The sequence below is a fragment of the Lutra lutra genome, chromosome X (genome assembly GCF_902655055.1).
Source record: "Lutra lutra chromosome X, mLutLut1.2, whole genome shotgun sequence".
In the NCBI taxonomy this organism is placed as follows: Eukaryota; Metazoa; Chordata; class Mammalia; order Carnivora; family Mustelidae; genus Lutra; species Lutra lutra.
The window spans coordinates 49,394,955-49,419,349 of record NC_062296.1 but is presented as its reverse complement, the minus strand read 5'-3'; the positions used below and the strand labels follow the sequence as shown (position 1 = coordinate 49,419,349).

Sequence of the window (24,395 nt, the reverse complement as noted above, 5' to 3'; positions counted from 1 at the left end):
GGCCAGTATCCAAAATATATAAAGAACTTCTAAAACTCAACACCCAAAAAACCTCATTCAATTTAAAAATGGACAGAAGACATGAAGAGTCATTTTTCCAAAGAAGACATGTAGATGGCCAACAGATATGTAAAAAGATGTTCAGGGAAATGCAAATCAAACCTACAATGAGATGTCACCTCACACCTGTCAGAATAGCTAGGATCAACAACACAAGAAACAACAGGTGTTGTCGAGGATGTGGAGAAAAAGGAACCCTCATGCAGCGTTGGTGGGAATGCAAACCAGTGCGGCCACTGTGCAAAAGCAGTATAGAGGTTCCTTAAAAATTTAAAAATAGAACTACCCTAGCATGCGATTCTTGATCTTGGGGTTGTGAGTTCAAGCCCCATTCTGGGCCTAGAATTTAGTTAAAAAAAAACCTGAACTAACCTATGAAAATTAAAAATAGAACTACCCTGGGCGCCTGGGTGGCTCAGTTGGTTGAGCAACTGCCTTCGGCTCAGGTCATGATCCTGGACTTCCAGGATCGAGTCCCGCATTGGGCTCCCAGCTCCTTGGGGAGTCTGCTTCTCCCTCTGACCTTCTCCTCTCTCATGCTCTCTCTCACTCATTCTCCCTCAAATAAATAAATAAAATCTTAAAAAAAAAATAGAACTACCCTATGATCTAATAATCTCACTACTAGGTATTTACCCAAAGAATACAAAACACTAATTCAAAGGGACACATGCACCCTATATTTATAACAACATTGTTTACAGTAACCAAGATATGGAAGCAGCCTAAGTGTCCAACCATTGATGAGTGGGTAAAGAAGATGAGGTAGATAAACATACAATGGAATGTTATTACATACAAGACTGAAATCTTCTCATTTGCCACGACATGGATGGAGCTAGAAAGTATAATGCTAAGAAAAATAAGTTAGGGGAGCCTGGGGGGTTCTGTCATCAAGCGTCTCCCTTCTGCTCTGGTCATGATCCTGGAGTCCTGGAATTGAGACCCGCATCAGGCTCCCTGCTCAGCGGGGAATCTGCCTCTCCCTCTCCCTCTGCCTGCTGCTCTGCCTTCTTGTGCTCTCTCTCTCTGTCAAGTAAATAAAATTTTTAAAAATCTTTAAAAAAATAAGTTAGTCAGAGAAAGACAAATACCATATCATTTCCCTCATACACGGAATTTAAGAAACAAAACAAGTGAGCAAAGGGAAAAAGAGAGAAAGAGAGACAAACCAAGAAACACACTCTTGGTTATAGAAAACAAACTGATGATTACCAGAGGGGACGTGGGTGGGGGTTGGGTGAAATAGGTGCTGGAGATTAAGGAGTCCCTTGTGGTGATGATCAGGGGGTGATGTGTGGAATCGTTGAGTCACCATACCATACACCTGAAACTAATGTAACACTATACGTTAACTAAGTGAATTAAAATTTTCCAAAGAGAGGGATTAGTGAAATAATAGTGAAAAGACACCTATTCCTCCTTACCAGCAAGTCTAATTCTGGCAGTCTGACCTACTAGTGTGCTTCAGACTATACTCTCCTCTTTAACATTCCCTCTGTCCTGTCCAAACATCTCCCCCAGCTTTGGAGGCGACATATCCCAATTGCCTCCACATAAGATCAACTGACATTATGAGACACACCCTACGATCTATGTGGGTCCCAAGGTCCCTATAGACTTTCTGCTATGGCACTATCCCTCGGGAAATCAACTTAGGTTAATAATATTTCTTTGAGTTCCATTTACACTTTTTTTTAAAGATTTTTTTTTTTTTTTAATCTAGAGAGACAAAGTGAGAGAGGGAACACAAGCAGGGGGACTGGGAGAGGAAGATGCGGGCTTCCCACTAAGCAGGGAGCCTGAGGAGGGCCTCGATCCCAGGACCCTGGCATCATGACCTGAGCCAAAGGCAGATGCTTAACGACTGAGTCACCCAGGTGCCCCCACTTCTTTTTAAAATAAGAGCTTTATTGAGGTAGAATTCATATATTACAATATTTGCCCATTTGCTGTGTATAATTCAATGGATTTTAGTATATTCATGGATCTGTGCAACAATTACCACAATTTTACAACATTGTCATCATTTTTTTATTATTTTAATAACTAATCAACATACAGTGTGGTAGTTTTTTCAGATGTACAGTATAGTGATTCAACAATTCTATACATTACTCAGTGCTCATCATGATAAGTGTACTGTTTTCATAGAGAGGGGGCAGAGGCAGAGGGAGAGAGAAAAAAATATTTTTTAATATTTTATTTATTTATTTTGGGGGGGAGGGGCAGAGGGAGAGGGAGAGAGAGAACCCAAGCAGACTCCATGCTGAGCATAGAGCCTGGTGTGGGACTTGATCCCATGACCCAAAGACCGCGACCCAAGCTGAAATCAAGAGATGAACACTCAATCTGCCGAGCTACCCAGGTGCCCAGAGAGAGACAATCTCAAGCAGGCTCCACACCCAGCATGGAGCCTGACACAGGGTTCCATCTCACAACCGTGAGGTCAGGACCTGAGCTGAAATCAAGAAGCAGATGCTAAACTGACTGAGTCACCCAGACACCCTAATAAGTTTACTCTTAATCCCCTTCGCCTATTTCACCTGTCCCTGTCCACCCCCCCATCAGTTTATTCTCTATAGCTTAGAGTCTGTTTTTTGGTTTGTCTCTTTCTCTTTTTTTTTCTTTTTTGACTTTTTCATTTGTTTTGTTTCTTAAATTCCACATATGACTAAAATCATATGGTATTTATCTTTCTCTGACTGACTTATTTTGCTAAGCATTATACTCTCTAGATCCATTCGTGTTGTTGCAAATGGTAAGATTCCATTCTTTTTTATGGTTGAATAATATTCCTCTGTGTGTGTGTGTGTGTGTGTGAGAGAGAGAGAGAGAGAGAGAGAGAGAGATACACCTTTATTCATTTATCTATCAGTGGACACTTAGGTTTCTTTCATAATTTGGCTATTGTAAATAATGCTGTTATAATCATAGGGATGCATGTATCCTTTCAAATTAGTGTTTTATATTCTTTTTTTAAAAAATATTTTATTTGACAGAGAGAGAGATCACAAGTAGGCAGAGAAGCGGGGGGGGGGGAGGGCGGGGAGCAGGCTGAGCAGAGAGCCGATAAGGGGCTTGATCCCAGGACCCTGAGACCATGACCTGAGCCCAAGGCAGAGGCTTAACCCACTGACCACCCAGGTGCCACTGTTTTGTATTCTTTTTAAATTTAAATTCAATTTATTTATTTCAGTGCAATTAATTAACATATCCTGTATTACTTGTTTTAGGGGTATAGGTCTGTGATTCATCGGTCTTATATAATACTTCATTACAACACATACCCTCCCCAATATCCATCACCTAGTTACCCTATCCCTCCAGCCCCCCTCCCCTCCAGCAACCCTCAATTTGTTTCCTAAGATTGAGAGTCTCTTATGGTTTGTCTCCCTCTCTAGTTTCATCTTCTTTCATTTTTTTTTCTCTCTTCCCCTAGATCCTATGCCTTGTTTCTTAAATTCCACTTATCAGTGAGATCATATGATAATTGTCTTTCTCTGACTTGTTTTGCTTATGGGCAGAATACCCTCTAATTCCATCCATGTCATTGCAAATGGCAAGATTTCATTTTTTTAAAAAGTTTTTTTTAGGGGCGCCTGGGTGGCTCGGTGGGTTGAGGCCTTTGCCTTCGGCTCAGGTCGTGATCCCGGGGTCCTGGGATCGAGCTCCGCATCGGGTTCTCTGCTCAGTGGGGAGCCTGCTTCCTCCTCTCTCTCCGCCTGCCTCTCTGACTTCTTGTGATCTCTGCCTGTCAAATAAAATCTTAAAAAAAATGTTTTTTTAAATTTATTTGTCAAAGAGAGAGAGTATGAGCAGGGGGGAGGAGGCAGAGTGAGAGGGAGAAACAGACTCCCCGATGAGCAGGGAGCCTAATGCAGAACTCGATCTCAGGACCTTGGAATCATAACCTGAACTGAAGGCAGATGCTTAACCTAGTGAGCCACCCAGGTGTCTCAAGATTTCTTTTTTTTTTGGTGGCTGCATACATTCCAGTGTGTGTGTGTGTGTGTGTGTGTGTGTATCACATCGTCTTTATCCATTCATCTGTCAATGGACATCTGGGCTCTTTCCATAGTTTGGCTATTGTGGACATTGCTGCTATATACATTGGGGTGCAAGTGCCCCTTCAGATCACTACCTTTGTATCTTTGGGGTAAATACCCAGTAATGTGATTACCAGGTCATAGGGTAGTTCTATTTTTAATTTTTTGAGGAACCTCCATACTATTTTCCACAGTGGCTGTACCAGTTTGCATTCATTCCCACCCATTTTCATAATTTTAAAAAAAGAAAGTCTGTATGCTTTTTTAAAAGATTTTGTTTTTGCAAGAGAGAAAGAGAGAGAGTGAGCACAAGCTGGGAGGGAGGGGCAGAGGGACAAGCAGACTACCTGCTGAGCAGGGAGCCAGAAGTGGGTCTTGATCCCAGGACCCTAGGATCATGACCTGAGCCAAAGAGAGACGCCCAACCAACTGAGCCACCCAGGCACCCAAGAAAGTCTATATATTTTTTTAAAAGATTTTATTTATTTATTTGACAGAGAGAAATCACAAGTAAGCAGAGAGGCAGGCAGAGAGAGAGGAGGAAGCAGGCTCCCTGCTGAGCAGAAAGCCCGATGCAGGGCTCGAACCCAGGACCTGGGATCATGACCTGAGCCGAAGGCAGCGGCTTAACCCACTGAGCCACTCAGGCGCCCCGAAAGTCTATATTTTTAAGCTAGATTCTCCCATCCCCCTACCCCTGTAGCCTTATGTAAGCACCACTCTACTTTCAGTCTCCATAGATTCACCTATTCTGGACATTTCATTTAAGTGGAATCATATGTGATCTTTTGTGACTGGCTTTTTCACTTAGCATAATGTTCTCAAGGTCCATCCATGTTGCAGCATGTATCAGAACATATTCCTTTTATGGTTGAAAAATATTCCAGGGGCGCCTGGGTGGCTCAGTGGGTTAAAGCTTCTGCTTTCGGCTCAGGTCTTGATCCCAGACCTGGGATCAAGCCAAGAGTCAGGCTCTCTGTTCAGCGGGGAGCCTGCTTCCCTTCCTTTCTCTCTGGCTGCTTCTCTGCCTACTTGTGATCTCTGTCAAATAAATAAATAAAATCTTAAAAAAAAATATTCCACTATATGGATATCCCATTTTTTACTTATCTATTTATCAGTTGATGTACTTTTTGGCTATTATGAATAATACTGATATAAACATTTGTATACAGAAATTAGAGTGCTGAGGCACCAAGCTAAGAACCCTGATAGCAACCAAGAACTGGAATAGACAAGACTGTCTCTCCTAGAGCCTCCTAAGAGATTCTGAAGAATCACGGCCCTGTCCACACTTTAATTTCATCCCAGTGATACTGATTTTAGACTCTGCCTTCCAGAACTGTGAGAGAATACATTTCTGTTATTTTAAGCCATCAACTTTGTGGTAATTTTTTACAACACTTCAGGACAGTACTACAGTGATCCTTCTGAAGTTCAAACCTATCATACATAGAAAAAATGTATTTTCTCTTTGTCTCTCTCGCTCTCTAGAAATAAATAAATATATAAATACACATACACACAGAGGCGCTCATGCACACGTGTGTGCATCTGTGATAGTCTGGAAGAAAATGCACTAAAATGTTAATAGCGATTTCTCCATAATGGGATTATGATGATTTTTTTTATACTCTTGTTTTTTAGTTTTGCCCTCAATAAGCATATATTACTTTTATAATCAGGAAAAAAACAACATAGGAACACCTGGATGGCTCAATCAGTTAAGCATATGCCTTCGGCTCAGGTCATGATCCCAGGGTCCTGGGTCTGAGCCCTGCATCAGGCTCCCTGCTCAGCGGGGAACCTGCTTCTCCCTCTGCCTGCCACTCCCCCTGCTTGTACTCTCTCTCTCTCTCTCTCTCTCTCTGACATAAATAAATAAATAAATAAATATCTTTTAAAAAGACATAAATTATTGGGGCACCTGGGTGGCTCAGTTGGTTAAGCATCTGGCTTCAGCTCAGGTCATGATCTTGGGGTCCTGTGATCAAACCCCTGCATGGGTTTCCCTGCCCAGCAGGGAGTCTGCTTCTCCCTCTGCCCTTTACCCTGCTCATGCTCTCACTCTCAAATAAATAAATAAATAAATAAAATCTTAAAAAGAAAACCCATAAATTACTTTAAAAAATCTTCAATGTCTCCCCATCACTTACAAAGTAAAGTACAAACTTCTAAGCACAGCACAGGCCCTCAATTATTTGGCTTATGCCTATCTCTCTAGCCTAATTTCCTATCTCTTAGCCTCCCCATTTTTCTTCAGCCAGGCTGAATTACCTAAAACATAGGTCATTCTGCTTCTGATCCATTGCCAATTGGTCTGACTTCAACCTCTTGGTTAGGACCCAGTTCAAAAGCGTTCTTCCTTGTGAAGCCATTCCTGATCCACTCATGCAGACCCCTGCTAACTTTGACTTACCACTTTACCTCTAATATGGTGCTATTATTTTTTTAAGATTTTATTTATTTATTTTACAGGGAGAGAGAACAAGCAGGCCCTAGGCAGAGGGAGAGGGAGAAGCATGCTCCCGCTGAGCAGAGAGCTCCACCCAGGTGCCCCTGGTGCTATTATTTTATTTGCCTAGAGTATTGCAATTATTTGTTTACATCAACATTTCTGTTTCTGTTGTGATTGTCTTGAGGAGATACATGCAAGTACAACAGTCTTCCTTTTATTTTGTTACCAAATATTTTCCAACATAAACAGCTGTTGTGATTTTTAACAAAGTATACATTCATTAGAATGTTACTGAATCCAGGGTAACATCCAGTCCTGCAGCAGTTTCCTTGCTCAGCGGGGAGCCTGTTTTTCCTTCTCCTTCTGCCTTTCCCCCTGATTGTGTGCTCTCTCTGTGTGTCAAATAAATAAAATCTTTAAAAAAAATGTTACCAAGGAGCACCTGGGTGGCTCAGAGCATCCGGCTCTCTGCTCAGCAGGGAGCCTGCTTCTCCCTCTCCCTCTTCCTGCTGCTCTGGCGCTTGTGCTCTCTCTCTTTCTCTCTAATAGATAAATAAATAAAATCTGAAAATAAATGTTACCAAATCTGTAGTAGCTTTTCTATAATTTTTTTAAAGATTTTATTTATTTATTTGACAGACAGAGATCACAAGTAGGCAGAGAGGCAGGCAGAGAGAGAGAGGAGGAAGCAGGCTCCCCGCAGAGCAGAGAGCCCAATGCGGGGCTTGCTCCCAGGACCCTGGGATCATGACCTGAGCTGAAGGCAGAGGCTTTAACCCACTGAGCCACCCAGGCGCCCCAGCTTTTCTATAATTTATATTTTTTCACTGGAGACACTAAAAACCATCATGTGGGTGTCTATAAAATATTTTATTTTTTAATATTTCATATTAAAAAGTCCTCATAGATCTTTATGCATTTATATGGGAAGAGAGCTAAAGTATTTTTTAAAGTGAGAAAGTCATGGCTCAAAAAAATATGTATACCTTAGCTTAATCCTATGTGTATTAAAAAAGTATAAACATTTCTTTTTGACTAGGTAAATACAGACATAGAAAAATAGAAATGGAAGAAAGTGGTCATAATTGTAATCAGAGGGAGAGATTTTTCTCTTTATACTCTTGGGTATTGTTTTTTTCCCCATGAGGAGGGAAATAAATGTTTTTCAGGAATAGAGGTGATATTTTTGTTGTTATATTAGAGGTGTTACTTATTCTCAAAAAGTTTGGGAAAAATTGGTCTAGAAATGTCCAATATGGTAGCCACTAGCCATATGTGACTATTTAAATTTTAGCTGATTAAAATTAAATAGAATTAACAATTCAGTAACTGAGTTGCACTAATCATATTTCAAGCCCTCAATGGCCACATATGCAGAGCCAGTAGTTACTGTACTGAACAAAGCAAATAACGTTTCTTCTTTTTTTTTTATAGATTTTTTTTTTTAATTTGACAGAGATCACAGGTAGGCAGCGAGGCAGGCAGAGAGAGAGAGGAGGAAGCGGGCTCCCTGCCGAGCAGAGAGCCCGATGTGGGGCTCCATCCCAGGACCCTGGGATCATGACCTGAGCTGAAGGCAGAGGCTTTAACCCACTGAGCCACCCAGGCGCCCCAACATTTCTTCTTTTTTTAAAAAAGATTTTATTTTTTTATTTGACAGAGACAGAGAGAGTACAGGAAGGGGGAGACTCCCCAGGGAGCAGGGAGCCCTAGGCACGACTTGATCTCAGGACCTCGAGATCATGGCCCCAGCTGAAGGCAGACGTTTAACCTTCTGAGCCACCCAGGCACCCCGCAAATAACATTTCTGTCCTTGCAGAAGTTCCTACTGGACAGTGCAGGTCTAGATCACTGTGTCCGCACATAATGAGGCACCAGTTGGGACACCCTGAAACCCTGAGTGTGAATTACTTAGCGGGAACGAACTATAACCACCGATCAGTTGAGACTTGTAGCTCTTGATTAACCACAGGGCTAGTTTGGCATTACTCGAAAATGAAGGCGCCTACCTGACTGGCATCCTACAGAATATAAAATCAGTCTGATCTGGAGGCCTACAATGTATCCATGGCAATAAAGACACCTGTTGAATCTCTTTGTGATTCACAGGAACAATAGTGGTGTTTGGACTGCTGGGTTCCCTGGTTACCATGGAAATAGGTGGTTACAATTGTATTTAATCACAGAAACTAAGTTATCAATCCCCGTCCTCTCCTCCACCCCTTTCTATAATCATAACCATAACCATAGTGATGACTGTTTCAGTTGAACTTCACGAGTAGACCTGGCGGCAGAAGCAACTAGAAATCTAAGTATGGAATGTCAAGGGCAATCCCTAATGAGGAAGTGTGAAAAAAGAAACATGGCGGGGCATTTTTTCAGAAGGAAAAGGCTAGATCTACCATACGGATACAATGACATTGTTACTCTTGCTTCTTGCACAGGCGCAGTGCAGGAGTTCTCAGCGCACGCCTACGCGCACTTTTTCGCACCTTTTCTTCTCTTTCCACTTTCCTCTCTCTCCTTTTTCGCCCTCTCCTTTGCCTCTACCATTACTTGGTTTTTCAGTCTTTCTGTTAGCCCGATTACGCTCTCCTTCCGACCCTCCATCCCCCTCCCTACCACTTTATCCCCCTCCCCCTTCCTTTACCATCTCGAGCAGACGACAACTTGCGCATGCGCATTAAATAGAACGCCTCGCTCTTTGTCCCCCATCTGTCGTTCACACGAACTCGAACCTTTCGCGTTCGGTAGCCAATAGGATCGAAGAAATGGCGGAAAAAGGATTCCGCCTCTGGAGATAAACCTTGACTGGCAAGGCAGAAAACCAATCAAGGACGCCAGTTTGTACCCCTTAGGAGGCACCGAGCTCCGTCGTCTCGTTTCCGGCGGTCGCGCGCTCTTTTCTCGGGACGGTAGAGGCCGTGTAGCGTCGCCGTTACTCTGAGGAGAGAACAGTCGGTAGAGGGTGAGTTTTGGGACGACTTAGTTCTTGTTTGAGAGGAGAGCAGGATTTTTTGCGACAGGAGGCTAGGGCGAGGTTAGGTTTGGAGGGAGGTTGGCCGTTCGTTCCAAGGCCCCTTAAGGCCTTGTCCCCGCCGCCACACGGCCTCTTCAGCCCACCCGCGGGGGCCCATCGCTTTCCGCTCTCCTTGCTTTCCGTTTTAACCTGGCTCCCGTTGCCGTTCTCGCCCCGTTGCTTTGTGCGACTCATCTTCGATTCTGATCCCTGTCAGTAAGTTCCCCAGCCCTTTGGCCGCCTTGGGCCTCAGGGTGTGGGGTCTATTATCCGAGAGCCCTGAAGTCGAGCCTGGAGGAGGAGGCGCTTTGTCGGCGCTCCTCCTCTCAGCCTCGCGAGGCCATTAATTCAGAATGAGAAATGGAGGGGCCCCCCAAGCGATGTTTCTTTGTCAAAACTCTAGGCTGGGAAGTTCATCTGCTAGTGCAGACCCCGCGGCTTCCCTGGTCAGGTTCCTGTATGCCTTTTTTTTTTTTTTTTTTTTAAATCTTGTTGTCTAGCTACTCGACCCATTTATAGCATCACTTTTTAAAACAAAAAATTAATTTTATGGATTTCCTATTGGGTATTTTCCTCTTGGGGAAACTATTGTTGTCACCTGAAACCTTTCTTCGTGTTCTTAACGGGGAAGTTGAGGTTAGAGACGACTTGGAGGTACTTTGCTATCAACCGAAGTTGGGGTAGGTGTAGGGGGTAAGGTTGCCAGGTAAAATACCGGACGCCCCGTTAAATTTGGATTTCACATAGCAAATTATTTTTAGTATCCGTTTCATAGGGTTTAATTACTAAAAGATCATTTTTAAAGTCTGAAATTAAAATTGAACTGTACGTTGTGTATTTTTATTTGATAAATCTGGCAACTCTCATTGCGGGGGGGTACTGACTAGATTTATGCTGTGTTTTTGTCCAACTTCTTTGTTGTTAAATGAAAGGTCTTAAGAAGCTCCTGGAAAAGTACCTTACCATATCAGTGCATTTTGCAGCTTTCAGGCAGATCCATATCCATGCAGCCATCTAGGTCGGTAGATTTTTTTACCAGATTTCCCCCCCACCCCCCAGCTTCCACTTAAAAAAAGTTGATCCTTTTCCTGAAAACTGATTTCAAATATGTGTGATGTAGTGTTTGGTCTTGTACCTAAACCACATTTATGCAGTCATACTGTGTTCAGTAGCCCCAGTCTTTCTAAACCAGCAGTACATATTTTCTTTCAAGAAAAGTCCCTCATCCCAAAGGGTTGGTCTTTGGGATAGATAAGTGGACAAATCTTGATGCCGATCTTTGTGCTTAGTTCTTAGAGGCCCAGTGGTTGGGGGCAGTGAATTTATTGCTCAAGAGAGATTTCTGCACAATTTCCGTATTATGTTGGTGGTCATCATCAGAAATAAGTGATAGGGACAGTACTTACTTAGTACTTGCTCCTTTGTGGGCACTGTTTTAAGTGATTTATACAATACTATTTAGTCTTCACCATTGAATGCCTTCTTGGGAAAGAGTAAACTGGAAGGAAGGATTGTAAAGATTAGCATCGTAGAGACATTTATTCAGAAACACAGAGGTAGGCAGTTTGGTTGTAAAAAAATGATTTTTGCTAGAATCCAAAAGAGAAGAGTGTAATTAATGATATTTGTCTAACTACAGCACCAGCTGAATGCAGAAAGAAATACGGATAGTGGTTGCCATCTGGAACAAGTGCTGTGTACACGATCTCATTTAGTCCTTAAAATAACCAGCCCTGTGAAGTTGCCATTGTTGCCCACTCCTTACAGGTGAAGAAACTTGAGGCTCAGAAGTTAGGTGACATGGCTAGTCAGTTTGTTGGATCTAAACTTTGAAATCAAGGTGAGTTTGATTACTAAGCTTGTAGCATAGTGACGAGGATGAGCTTTAGAGTTAAATAGTTGTGAGTTCCACTCCTTGCTCCATCACATTTGGGTAACCTTAGATGGACATCAGTTTTCTTACCCAGGAGATAATAGTTTTGAGCTCTGAGTGAGATAGTGCAGACTTAGCACAGTGCCTGGCATATAATGATTGGTAAATATCTGATACTATCATCTTCACTACCAGACTACACATCTAAAACCAAAAATAACCTCCCTTGAAGTTACTTTACATGGCTTTAGAACATCCTAGCACTTTTTCTTCAAGGAGGTAGATCATTTCTACTAAGAAGTTATAAAATGGCCTTTTTGAAAAGGAGTGGTGAAATTTGGTTACGATGTGTATACAGAGTTTTTAATATTTGAGTTTTGAGTGGATCTCTATGAGGATTTTTATAAATGTGTAAATATATATTGTGGATTCCTGAATGGGATGCGAGATACTGAGGCTGGGGCCACTGATTCCCAAATTAAAGGCTGGAGAAAAAAAAGAGGGTCCTTGGATTCTAGCCAGGGGTAAGAAGGTGAGAACCTAGTTGGAGAAATGGCTGTGAAGATAACTCAAGTTTCTGTTACAGGCCAGTTTGGAGTCGGGAAGGGAGGTGTTTAATAGCTGGGACTAAAATACTTAAAGATCTGAATCTAATGCCAACTTAACCCCATCCCCAAAAGTTGCTGGGGTTGACTTCATAAATTTTATATGTTTTAATTTCCTATTTTTATGTCTTATTTTTAGAAACATGATTGCCCCTTTTTTTAGAGGAAAAAATGCTGCACTGTGGGTAAGAGTAACAAAGATAGATGCGATTATTCTAAGAATTTATTATAAGGAAGTAGTCAAAAAGAGCTATAAGCAAAAAGATGTTTACTGCATCATTCTAATAGGAAAAGGGTGAAAACAAATGTCTCATGGTAGGGGGTAGTTTAGTAAGTTAGTATATATCCACATGGACTTTGGGTAGCTGTTAAAAATTAAAAGTGTTGACATAGAAGTTAAGAAAAACAACATACAGTGCTGCAGTATAACTTTATTATATTGAAATGATAATGTATGCTTTGGAAGGTAAATAAGTAAAAATGGAAATTGTGGGAGGAATATTTACTTATGGATGTGCCCAAGATTTAACTATGAACATTGTTTATAAATAATGGTGAAATAGGAACAACCCAAGTGTCCCAACACCATAGGTGCTTGGTTGACAGCCAAATACTGTGTCCGTTAAAAATTAATGTAGAAGAGGGGCGCCTGGGTGGCTCAGTGGGTTAAAGCCTCTGCCTTTGGCTCAGGTCATGATCCCAGGGTCCTGGGATGGAGCCCCGCATCGGGCTCTCTGCTCAGCAGGGAGCCTGCTTCCTCCTCTCTCTCTGCCTGCCTCTCTGGCTATTGTGATCTCTGTCTGTCAAATAAATAAATAAAAATCTTTAAAAAAAAATTAATGTAGAAGAAAAAAATAGTATAAAAGATTGAGTGACATAAAAGCTCTTCATCATGTAATAAAGTAGAAAAGGCAGGTTGTAAAAATAGTCTTTATAATATTTCATTTAGAGTACATGCAAATAAATCAGTGACTGGAAGGGTAAGTAACTGACTTCTGGTGGTGGATATTTTTGTTTCTAAGTTTTCTATTTTAAAGATAGATTTTAATAAAATCTTTTAGAAAAGGGGGGGGCGCCTGGGTGGCTCAGTGGGTTAAAGCCTCTGCCTTCAGCTCGGGTCATGATCCCAGGATCCTGGGATCCAGTCCTGCATCGGGCTCTCTGCTCAGTGGGGAGCCTGCTTCCGGGTCTCTCTCTGCCTGCCTCTCTGCCTACTTGTGCTCTCTGTCAAATAAATAAAATCTTTTAAAAAAAGATACATTTTGTAATAGGTACCTTGTTAATGAGAAACATAAGTTTGATGAAATGATACAAATAAGATTCAAGTCTTGGCTTATGTGTCAACTCTCCAGTGAGGCTTACCTCAGCTCTGTTTAAAATTGCAGTCTTACCAGGCACCTGGGTGGCTCAATTGGTTAAGTTTCTGCCTCCAGCTCAAGTCATGATCCCAGGGTCTTGGGATGGAGTCCTACATGGGGCTCCCTGCTCAGCAGGGAGTCTGCTTCTTCCTCTACACTGCCCCCCCCCCCCCCGCCCCGCTCCTGTTCTCTCTCTCAAATAAATACAATCTTTTTAAAAATTTCAGGCTTACCCCTTTCACTCCCTATCGACTTCATCCCTGTTTCTTTATTTTCTAGTAGCACTTATTTCTTATTAAATACTATGTAATTATTAGGTGGGTTTTTTTTTGTTTTGTTTTTGTTTTGGTCTAACTGGAAGGTAAGCACAACTGAAGGCAAGAATCTTTTCCTTTGTTCATTGATGTATCCCAGGCACCTATAATTGTGCCTAGCAAATAGCATTCAGTGAATATTTGTTGGGTGAATTAGTAAAAAAAAAAAAAAAAAAAATAGTAAATAATGATCAATAAGCTATAAACAGGGCAGTTTTCATTTTTGCCTGCCTTCTGTTCTAGTCTACATGCATTTTTGAGGGGAAAAAAAAACCATTTCCTGTTTCTTAAACATTTCCTTTTTAAAACCTCAAACATTTTTCTTTTCTTTAAAGATTTTATTTATTTGTAAGAGACAGCATGAGTGGGGAGAGGGACGGGAAAGCAGATGCCCCACTGAGCAGGGAGCCAGGACTCTGGGATCGTAACCTGAGCCACTCAGGCGCCTCAAAATGTCGAACATTTTCACATGTACATGGTCTTCATAATTTTTAATGCTGTGTAACACTCCACTGAATAGATGTACCATAATTTATTAAAAACTGTACCTCTGATTTTGGGTATTTTAAGTCATTATTTTGTTACCGTAAAGGTCATCACAGTGACTATTTCATGGATATGGTTTTTAAATTTTTTTTTTTAAGATTTTATTTATTGATTTGACAGAGAGAGATCACAAGTAGACAGAGAGGCAGGCAGAGAGAGAGAGAGAGGGAAGCAGGCTCCCTGCCGAGCAGAGAGCCCGATGCGGGACTCGATCCCAGGACCCTGAGATCATGACCTGAGCCGAAGGCAGCGGCTTAACCCACTGAGCCACCCAGGCGCCCCAATGGTTTTTAAATTTTAAAATTACATTCTTTCGGGGGAGGGCAAAGGAAGAGGGAGAGAGAAATCCTAAGCAGGCTCCACGCCTAGCACAAGAGCCTTACACGGGACTGGATCTCAACAGCTCTGAGATCATGACCTGAGCCAAAATCAAGAGTCAGATGCTTAACCTCCTGAGCTGCTCAGGCACCTCTAAAATTATATCCTTAGGGTAAATTTCTAGGAGTAGAATTTCCTCAGTTACAGAATATGAACAATTTGATAGCTCTTGTTATTACTTGTTTTATGAAACAAGAATTTGATAATTGTTGTTTACGTTTTGGAGGGATATGATAAGAAATGTATTAGGAAAGCTTTTATATACATAAAAAGTATTCTCATATACCCCAGAATCAGTAATTATCAAGTCATTGTCACATTTTCTTTGAGAAATCAATTTTCTCTATTTTAGAGGAATCATGCAATTTTACCAATAAATGTTGATGAAGAGGTCCTTGTCAGCATTTTTCCTTGAGCTAAATTCTGACTAGGTCTTGTTTAGGGGAAAGGATTTAGGATTGGCTTTGCCCTTTTATTGCTGGTGAACTGTCCTTAAATGAGGAAGATGGTCCTCAGCTTGTTAATTAGATCAATTAGAAAATTTCCATTTTAAAGCCATCAGTTTTTGAATTCACTCTGGATTGTACCAGGAATTTTCATTTTGTTTTAATCTTACATTAATTTTTAGGTGAGATTTAACATGATTATATATTCATCTTTTTTTATTTGATGCTTTTCATTGCTTTAGTAGTCATTTATCTTCATTGTGATTAATAACCATATTTACTGAATGCTTACTATATTTCAGTACTAAGCTAGTGTTTTCACATGTTTATGAATCCTCATAGCCATCTTGAGAGGTATTTTTATTAGCCTCTTTGTAACAGCTTAAATTTGTGCAGAAGTGATTTACTAAGTAGTACATAGCTAGTGAGTACTAGGACCATGCTTCCAATCTAAGTATGTCTAACTGCACAGCCCATACTTTATCTACTGTTCATTCCACAGTATCTACTGTAGGTTGAGACTGCAGAGTACCATGTAACAAGATTTAATAGTCCTTGTCCTTGTGATAAGTAGAATCTATTTCCCTCATTATGTTTCAGTATTATGATAGAGCTAGTTTTTAGGTGGTAGCTTCTTTGGGGAAAGTAGTTTCCAATTAATGTATAGAACTAGTGAACTGGAAGTTTCTTCAAGCTACTCTGATGCAAGCTGTTCTCATTTAGTACTTGTCTAGTTTCTCTGTGCAGCATAACTGCTAAAGTCTAGTGGTTTTTAGGTTTTTGAGTGGTGCAACTTTGCCATACTTGTTTACAATAACCAGTTTGAATCTGGCAAAAGCCAGGATATCAGAGATGATTAGTGACACGTAAATCATCAGGAAGGTGACTGATTAGTCCTGAATGTATTTGGCAGTCCACATTTTCCTTTTAGGGTGCAAAAATGCAGAGCAATAAAACCTTTAACTTGGAGAAACAAAACCATACTCCAAGGAAGCATCATCAGCATCACCACCAGCAGCACCACCAGCAGCAACAGCAGCAGCCGCCACCGCCACCAATACCTGCAAATGGGCAACAGGCCAGCAGCCAGAGTGAGTACATGCTTGTAGGGGGGTCAGAATAGGTTCCCTCTTGGGAAAGGTTTCTTGGTTTTTAGATTAGTCTCTTGGGCTTAAAAAGGAATAAGCCTTTGTGGCACAACTTTTACTCTTTTTTCTCCTATTTACCTCTTAATACTTAGGATAGAAAAGGGTGATTCACTCAGAGGAGGAGCAGACATGTTGGGTAGCAGATGAGTACAAGTTGCTGTGTTGTGTTTGCGTATTCTGCTAAACAGATGTCTGTGTGTTTTACCTCAGAGCTCGGTTCTTAGAGGTAATCAACAGATGATTGGTAGTTAGAAAATATAGAACAAGTCTTTAAGGGAAAAGAAGTCTGGTACTGAGTGTTATACTTTAAGCCTGGGTTCTGTGCCAACCCGTTTTTAATCAGAGTAAACATTCTTCCATTCATTCAGCAAACTTTGAGTACCTATTGTGTGCCTCTAAAACTAGAACCAACCTCAACCCTCTTTTATTTCCAGAGATCCCTACAAAGAATACTGTTTCCTAACTCATTTCCTTTTATTCCATTAACCCAAGCATGAAAGAATGGTAACTGTTAAGGTTTTGAAGATTGGTGAGAGATTGGGAAAATGGAGCAATTATGTTTCGACTTTATTTTTTAAAGATTTTATTTATTTGAGAGTGAGTGAAAGTGCATAAGTAGGGGGAGGGACAGAGGGAGAGGGATAAGGAGATACCTCACTGAGCAGGGAAGCCCAGTGTGGGGCTCGATCCCAGGACCCTGGGATCATGACCTGAGCCAAAGGCAGACACTTAACCGATTGAGCCATCAAGGCACCCCTATGTTTCAAATTTTAAAAACTGATCTCTTCTGACATAAGTCTCCTTGACTTGCTTAATTTTCTCTTTGACCAATAGCTTCTGTATTGTCTTTCTGTCTCTTAGACTAGGTGGCTCCTGACCCTTAGTAGAGCTATTGAGAAGTACTCCCAGATGTCTGCATACTGCTTTGACATTTAAGGTCCAATTTACTGATAAGTGGTTATTGGATAGATTATTTTGGGAAATGGTGTTTGACTTCTTTACAGCAATTGGGTTTCCTAATCTAGCAGCAGTTGTACCTCTTTGAGAATGTGACTGTAGATCTCTTTGCCCAATCTTTTGAGTGACTTTGTGTATTCTCTCAGATGAAGGCTTGACTATTGACCTGAAGAATTTTAGGAAACCAGGAGAGAAGACCTTCACCCAACGTAGCCGGCTCTTTGTGGGCAATCTTCCTCCTGACATCACTGAGGAGGAGATGAGGAAACTATTTGAGAAATATGGGAAGGCCGGCGAAGTCTTCATTCATAAGGATAAGGGCTTTGGCTTTATCCGCTTGGTGAGTCACAATGGGCTTTTAGAGTATGTGCTCTGAAAGGTGGGGAAGCTGGGGAATGATGGATATGGAAAATTGGGCAGTGAAAATAATTCTCAAATGTTCTGTTTGTTAAATGTTTAATAGTTATAGTTGGTAGAACAGGACAGAAGATAGAGGTTTTATTTTTATTTTTCCTCATAGGTTTTTGTTTTGTTTCAAGGGCAACATAGGTTTATTTGTCTAGGACACTGAGACTAAAATACGCTCTTTGGAACTTCTTTTTTTTTTTTTTAAGATTTTATTTATTTATTTGTTAGAGAGAGAGAGCATGAGCACAGGCAGACAGAGCGGTAGGCAGAGGCAGAGGGAGAAGCAGGCTCCCCGCAGAGCAAGGAGCCCGATGTGGGACTAGATCCCAGGACGCTGGGATCATGACCTGAGCTGAAGGCAGCCGCTTAACCCACTGAGCCACCCAGGCGTCCCAGCTCTTTGGAACTTCTGTTTTAATTGGTAAATTTCAAACATACAGAGGTAGACACAATAGTATAATGAACCTATATATACTTCATGCCCAGCTTTAATAATTATCAACTCAATTTTATTTTATCTTAGTAATGATTAAGGTTTATATAATTTATTTCCCAAGTTCTTGCCTATGTATTATCTCACTTAAGACTTCTTGAAACGGGACACCTGGGTGGCTCAGTTGGTTAAGCAGCTGCCTTCGGCTCAGGTCATGATCCCAGCGTCCTGGGATCGAGTCCCGCATCAGGCTCCTTGCTCGGCGGGGAGCCTGCTTCTCCCTCTGCCTGCCATTCTGTCTGCCTGTGCTCGCTCTCCCTCTCTCTCTCTCTGACAAATAAATAAATAAAATCTTTTAAAAAAAAAAGGTAATAAAAATAAAAAAAATTAAAAAAAGACTTCTTGAAACTATGAAGGGACAGTTTTATTCATATCTATTTTTAAAAAATTTTTAAGTTGTGTTAAAATACACATAAAATTTATCCGTTTTTAAGTGTAGATCTTTTTCATAAAAACTGATTTGATTAGGAAACATGTTTAAGTATATGAGGGAGGAACTTTTTCTAAGCATTCTCTACGTAAACAAGGAACATAATGTGTTAGCAAGTTCACTAGATACCGTGGTCAGAGCTAGTTTTCATTCCAGATCTACCATTAACTCAAGATTACATGGGTAGGTAATTTTTTCTGGCGTTCAAGGTTCCTCTTTAGTAATATGAGAAGGGGTTCCCATTAGAGTCTATGGTTCTAAAGAGGTCTCATGAAGGGCATACATGAGTTTCGTTAAACTTGTATGTAGCTAGTGAAATTAAAATATTCTGGCTGCTATATTGTAATTATTATAATAAAATTGTAATTTTATATTACATTTTTTATATTACATATATTACATGTATAAAATTGTAATAAAATATTCTGGCTGCTGGTCATTGTCCCAAAGATCTGTTACCACTTGGATGAATAACCTACGATACTGAAGACCATATAAATGGTACTAACTTTTAGAATTTCCAATTGATTTATTGCAAGGATATCAGAGCAATTAACTATCCGAAAGAGTTATCTGAAACGTGTAATTTTTTTTTTCTTTCAGTACTATCAAGGTTTCTTTGTGTGTTGTCAGGGTTTGGGGCAGGCGGACATTTTATATTGGGCTGTGCTACTTTTGACTCTTGATGCTGCACATGTGGTCTTTGTCAAACTTGAGTTATTCTAACTTACCTCTACTTTATAGGAAACACGAACCCTAGCGGAGATTGCCAAAGTAGAACTGGACAACATGCCACTCCGTGGAAAGCAGCTGCGTGTGCGCTTTGCCTGCCATAGTGCATCCCTTACAGTCCGAAACCTTCCTCAGTATGTTTCCAATGAACTGCTGGAGGAAGCCTTTTCGGTGTTTGGCCAGGTGGAAAGGGCTGTGGTCATTGTGGATGATCGAGGAAGGCCCTCAGGAAAAGGCATTGTTGAATTCTCAGGGAAGCCAGCTGCTCGGAAAGCTCTGGACAGGTGCAGTGAAGGCTCCTTCCTGCTAACCACGTAAGTGAAGGGGTGCTTTTAGAAATAGACTGTAGGTCATTACTTCCTTTGGTGGTGTGGGAAGGTAACCTCTAGGAACCATGTTTTTGTGTTCACTTAAAGACTTTGGATGTTATAATTCAACTTTTTAGTAGGGTTTTCAGTGTAATCTTAAATTAATAGAAATAGTATGAGGATTAAGAAATAAACCTTTCAGTCTTCTAGTAGGTTGTTTAATCAGTCTTAAATCTCCCCTTTGAAGTTTTAGAACTCTGAAAAGTTGTTTTGTGCGTGCAGCATCTCTGTTTACTTGACATCATTGTCTGGAGTTTTATAGATACTGGATATTTAAACTGCACTTAAGTATCCTATCTACTTTGAACATCTTTAAAGCTGTATTCTGAGATTTAAAGCCTCATTCCATCTGTCAACCCCAGATTCCACATAATGCCATTAAAAGAACTTGGTTACTTGGGGCTGGGTGTAAAGACTCCTTCAGAAATATGTTTAATTGTCCAGTCCTGATCCCTAACGACTTAACCATGCCAGTGGCAGGTATAGAGAGGAAGCCTGCTGTAGGGTATAATTTGATTGACACTGAGCTGCTTTCTCCCAGATTTCCTCGGCCTGTGACTGTGGAGCCCATGGACCAGTTGGATGATGAAGAGGGACTTCCAGAGAAGCTGGTTATAAAGAACCAGCAATTTCACAAGTATGTTGTTCTAATAGATTCCCTTTTAGGTGCTTGTCTATTCTTAAGGAAGCTTGTAAAGGGATGTGTCAAAGAGGCAGGTCTTTCCTGTAGCTATTCATTGGCCACCATAGTCTTGGCCCTCAGGAGGAATGCAGTGCTTAGGTGGGGGGGAATCTTGGACATAGTTTTAATAACCCAGGAACCTTGTCTACAGGGAGCGAGAGCAGCCACCCAGATTTGCACAGCCTGGCTCCTTTGAGTATGAGTATGCCATGCGCTGGAAGGCACTCATTGAGATGGAGAAGCAGCAGCAGGACCAAGTGGACCGCAACATCAAGGAGGCTCGTGAGAAGCTAGAGATGGAGATGGAGGCTGCTCGCCATGAGCACCAGGTGATGCTGATGAGACAGGGTGAGTATGGTCGTACAGGTCTTCAATCTAGAATGAGAACAAGATGACTTTCTTCAGGAATGTTTTATATCAGTTGGTAGAGAAAGGCCTAAATCTCTGCTGTTATTCTCTGAAATATTTTGTTGATCTTGGTAGGCAGATGAGCTTGGAGATGTGACAGAGAATGTTGGATTCTATGGAGAAGGACATAATAGGTGTGACTTCATTTTTGGAATCTGGATAGCTCAGATGGCCATGCGGGGATTATATATCCCCTTTGCTTTCTGGATCTTTCTTTATGGAAAATTATTAGGCCTATATGAGGAGAATGAAGAATGCTCTGGATCGGTCTGTTGTTTTCCTAGACTTGATGAGGCGTCAGGAAGAACTTCGGAGGATGGAGGAGCTGCACAACCAAGAAGTGCAAAAACGAAAGCAGCTGGAGCTCAGGTGACTAGCTCTGAACCCTCTCCTCTGACAGCTCTGTGACGTAATGTCTCATTCCCTTTTCCTGTTGCCCGGCTGCCTCATGCATTTGTCAATATCGCGTGAAGGCTTCTCATGTTCTCCCTTCGGATGGGAAACATTTCAGGGGCCCGTGATTCTAGGAGTTACCCAGAGCCGCGCTAAAGGGAATGCAGCTGAGTGCTGCTTCAGGAGGTTCCTTTCTAGAAGGAGGAATTTTCCCCTGAAGGACACCTTTGGCTTGCTTTAGGGCTGGACACATTTAGCAGTGAGTTTCTTGGAAAGCTCTGATAACTTTCAGTAGGCTCTTGATCTCCCCTGTTAAGATAATCGGCTCAGGGGCGCCTGGGTGGCTCAGTGGGTTAAGCCGCTGCCTTCGGCTCAGGTCATGATCCCAGAGTCCTGGGATCGAGTCCCGCATCAGGCTCGCTGCTCAGCAGGAAGCCTGCTTCCTTTCCTCTCTCTCTGCCTGCCTGTCTGCCTACTTGTGATCTCTCTCTGTCAAATAAATAAATAAAATCTTTAGAAAAAAAAAAAGATAATCGGCTCAAGTTCTGGAATGTCTCTGCTAAAGAGACTTGTCACTCTCTGTAGGCAGGAGGAGGAGCGTAGGCGCCGTGAGGAAGAGATGCGACGGCAACAGGAAGAAATGATGCGGCGACAGCAGGAAGGATTCAAGGGAACATTCCCTGATGCGGTATATCTCCCATGTGCCCATGATGTGCCAGGCCAGTCATGATACGACAAACCCACTAGGACTATAAAACATACCAGTTTTGACCAGTTATGACCAGTTTTTGTATTCTGTGAAACTCCTTTTAGAAAGAAGAATTCATAGGAAGGAAAGGTAAGGTGTGAAGGGGAGTTCTTGCTTCACAGGCAACTTAGGATGGAGAGCTAGGGCCAGTGTTACACTGTTTAGACTTAGTGATTACATGATGAGACATATCCAGTCCTATAGCAGCCTAAACTAGTTCTCTGATGTCCTTGGCGTTACTGTGCAGATTGAGGTCCTTGAAGTCCTTGAAGTCGTCAGCTATCTCTTCCGTTGCCTTTTATCTCTTCCGTTCTAGGAGACACTGACTTGTGTCCTTGCAATTCTAACCTTGAACTCACCTGCACAACTAGCAAGGAGATGTTGGTTTTCCTCAGCTTGGCCTCAGTGTACTTGGAATGTGTTACCACTCTGTTTGCTTCCCTTAGAGTGTGGTCCTCAATGTATTGTGAATGGTAGAATGCAGTACTGTCTTGGACTGTCTTGAGTATTTCATATTTTTCAGAGAGAACAGGAGATACGGATGGGCCAGATGGCTATGGGAGGTAAGGACTTAGGAGGTTAATGGCTCTGATTTCCTTTTTTGTATGATTTCTGGTGAACTCAGTGGCTTCCCAGACATAGTCCAGATTTAAGGGGGCTGACATTTCTCTCAGGGAGCATCGTTTTGGGGGGTGGGTAACACATCCTTAGCTCAGAGGTCTTGTTGAATTGTTTTCTCTTACACAGAAAGACTGACAGTGTCTGTCTCCTGTACTGATCACACACTGTTCTGCTTTAGGTGCTATGGGAATAAACAACAGAGGCGCCATGCCCCCTGCTCCAGTGCCAGCTGGTACCCCAGCTCCTCCAGGACCTGCCACTATGATGCCAGATGGAACCTTGGGATTGGTAATACACTGCAGAGCCTTACAGTAATTCTAAATGGTGATAGGAGAAAGGACTTTGATTTCAGTCCCTGTGCCTGCCTAATTTTACTACAGATAATCAGGTTTTAGGGTCACTGGTTTCCATTAAATGTGACCTCAAGGTCTTGATTTTTTGAATTTTGAACAAACCCAGTCTCTATAATTTGTCTAGGAGTTAAGTAAATGCCTTTGACTGGCTTATCTGACTGTGAGGTGCTATCCTGGGTTAATGGGGGTAACACATTTCGCTTAGTTGTTGTTACTGTTTTGGAGGGAAGGCAACTGAAGGTTAGGTGTTAATCACATAAAATAGATTAGGAACCCAAAAGACTTTATGGCTCATACTGAGTTCTAGTTCTAGTGTCAAAATTTTAAAACTGGGTGGGCATAAGATTGCTGAAGAGTGATGGCTTGTCCTTGTCCATATACTTAGTTCAAGAAAAGGGAGTTAAGTAGAACTTACTTAGTTTGGGAATTTGCTGTGTAATACTGCTTAGTCAATAGGAATTGGGATAAAAAGAAAGGTAGCCTGGTTGGGTGGGTCTATAATTCGGACAGCCTTCCGCTAAATTCTAAACAGTTTTAGTCACCCCTAGCACATCAAGAGCTTTGAATAGTCAGGGTGGGAATGGCCCCCCTGGGAAGGATTACAAATGGGTGGGAAGCTTGGGACATAGGTTCTATTGTAACTTTGCTCTCTTCTCTTCCAAGACCCCACCAACAACTGAACGCTTTGGCCAAGCTGCTACAATGGAAGGAATTGGGGCAATTGGTGGAACCCCTCCTGCATTCAACCGTGCAGCTCCTGGAGCTGAATTTGCTCCAAACAAACGTCGCCGATACTAATAAAAATTTCAATGTCTAGTTTCTCAAAAACCCTTTAAAGAAGGACCCTTTTTGGACTAGCCAGAATTCTGCCCTGGAAAAGTGTTACAGATTCCTCCCAATAGTTAGGTCTTCCTTGCCTGTACTACTCTGAGGGAGTTTGCTGGAGGCTGAGGGCAAGGGAGGGGCGATATTTAACAAATCAGTTCAGTGTGGTATGTCGTTTAACTAATCGATTCTGTGTGGTGCATTCCTGAAGTCTCATGTGATTGTTGAGGGCCTGGGGTGGGGGGAACCATGGCAAAATGGATCCAGTTAGAGCCCCCATTAATCTTGATCATTCCATTCTTTGTCCATCCTGTTCTGTTTGGTTTCACATTATACCCTTCAACCCCAGAGACACTGCCACATACACCACAAAAACAAATCCCCCAATGACCTTAGCCCCATTGTTCCATTCATTCACAGGTGGGAATTCAGGCAAATGTCCACAGAGGTCACAGACAACATACATACGGTTCTGTTATATCCCATATATTACCCCTTCATGTCCTAAGGAAGACCTTTTCTCTTAGAGATTTTCATTTTAGTGTATCTTTAAAAAATCTTGTGTTAAGTTGCCTCCATCTTTTTTCTTGGGTTTGGACAACCCAGGAATGGCCCTTTTGTGTCTATGATGTTGCTGTTCACAGCTTTTCTTGATAGGCCTAGTACAATCTTGGGAACAGGGTTGCTGTATGCTGAAGGTCGGACAGTAGCTCTTAGCCTTGC

General features: G+C 41.7%; 1 protein-coding gene across 3 annotated transcripts; it reads left to right on the top strand.

Moving 5' to 3' along the window:
* Nucleotides 1–9,380: 9,380 nt before the first annotated feature.
* Nucleotides 9,381–24,166, top strand: NONO (non-POU domain containing octamer binding). 3 transcript variants are annotated; one of them, XM_047715528.1, is made up of 13 exons: nt 9,416–9,535; nt 11,226–11,426; nt 12,204–12,249; nt 16,038–16,197; nt 17,358–17,551; nt 19,287–19,588; nt 20,184–20,279; nt 20,476–20,672; nt 21,017–21,101; nt 21,711–21,813; nt 22,397–22,436; nt 22,673–22,782; nt 23,511–24,166. In XM_047715528.1, exons 3-13 carry the CDS (start codon nt 12,208–12,210, stop codon nt 23,643–23,645), a joined length of 1,464 nt encoding a protein of 487 aa, XP_047571484.1. In that variant the 5' UTR covers nt 9,416–9,535; nt 11,226–11,426; nt 12,204–12,207; the 3' UTR covers nt 23,646–24,166. The 3 variants fall into 3 exon arrangements, with proteins under 3 accessions (XP_047571485.1, XP_047571484.1, XP_047571486.1); XM_047715530.1 differs by lacking the exon at nt 12,204–12,249; XM_047715529.1 differs by lacking the exons at nt 11,226–11,426; nt 12,204–12,249 and having other exon boundaries at nt 9,381–9,535.
* The last annotated feature ends 229 nt before the right edge of the window (nt 24,167–24,395 follow it).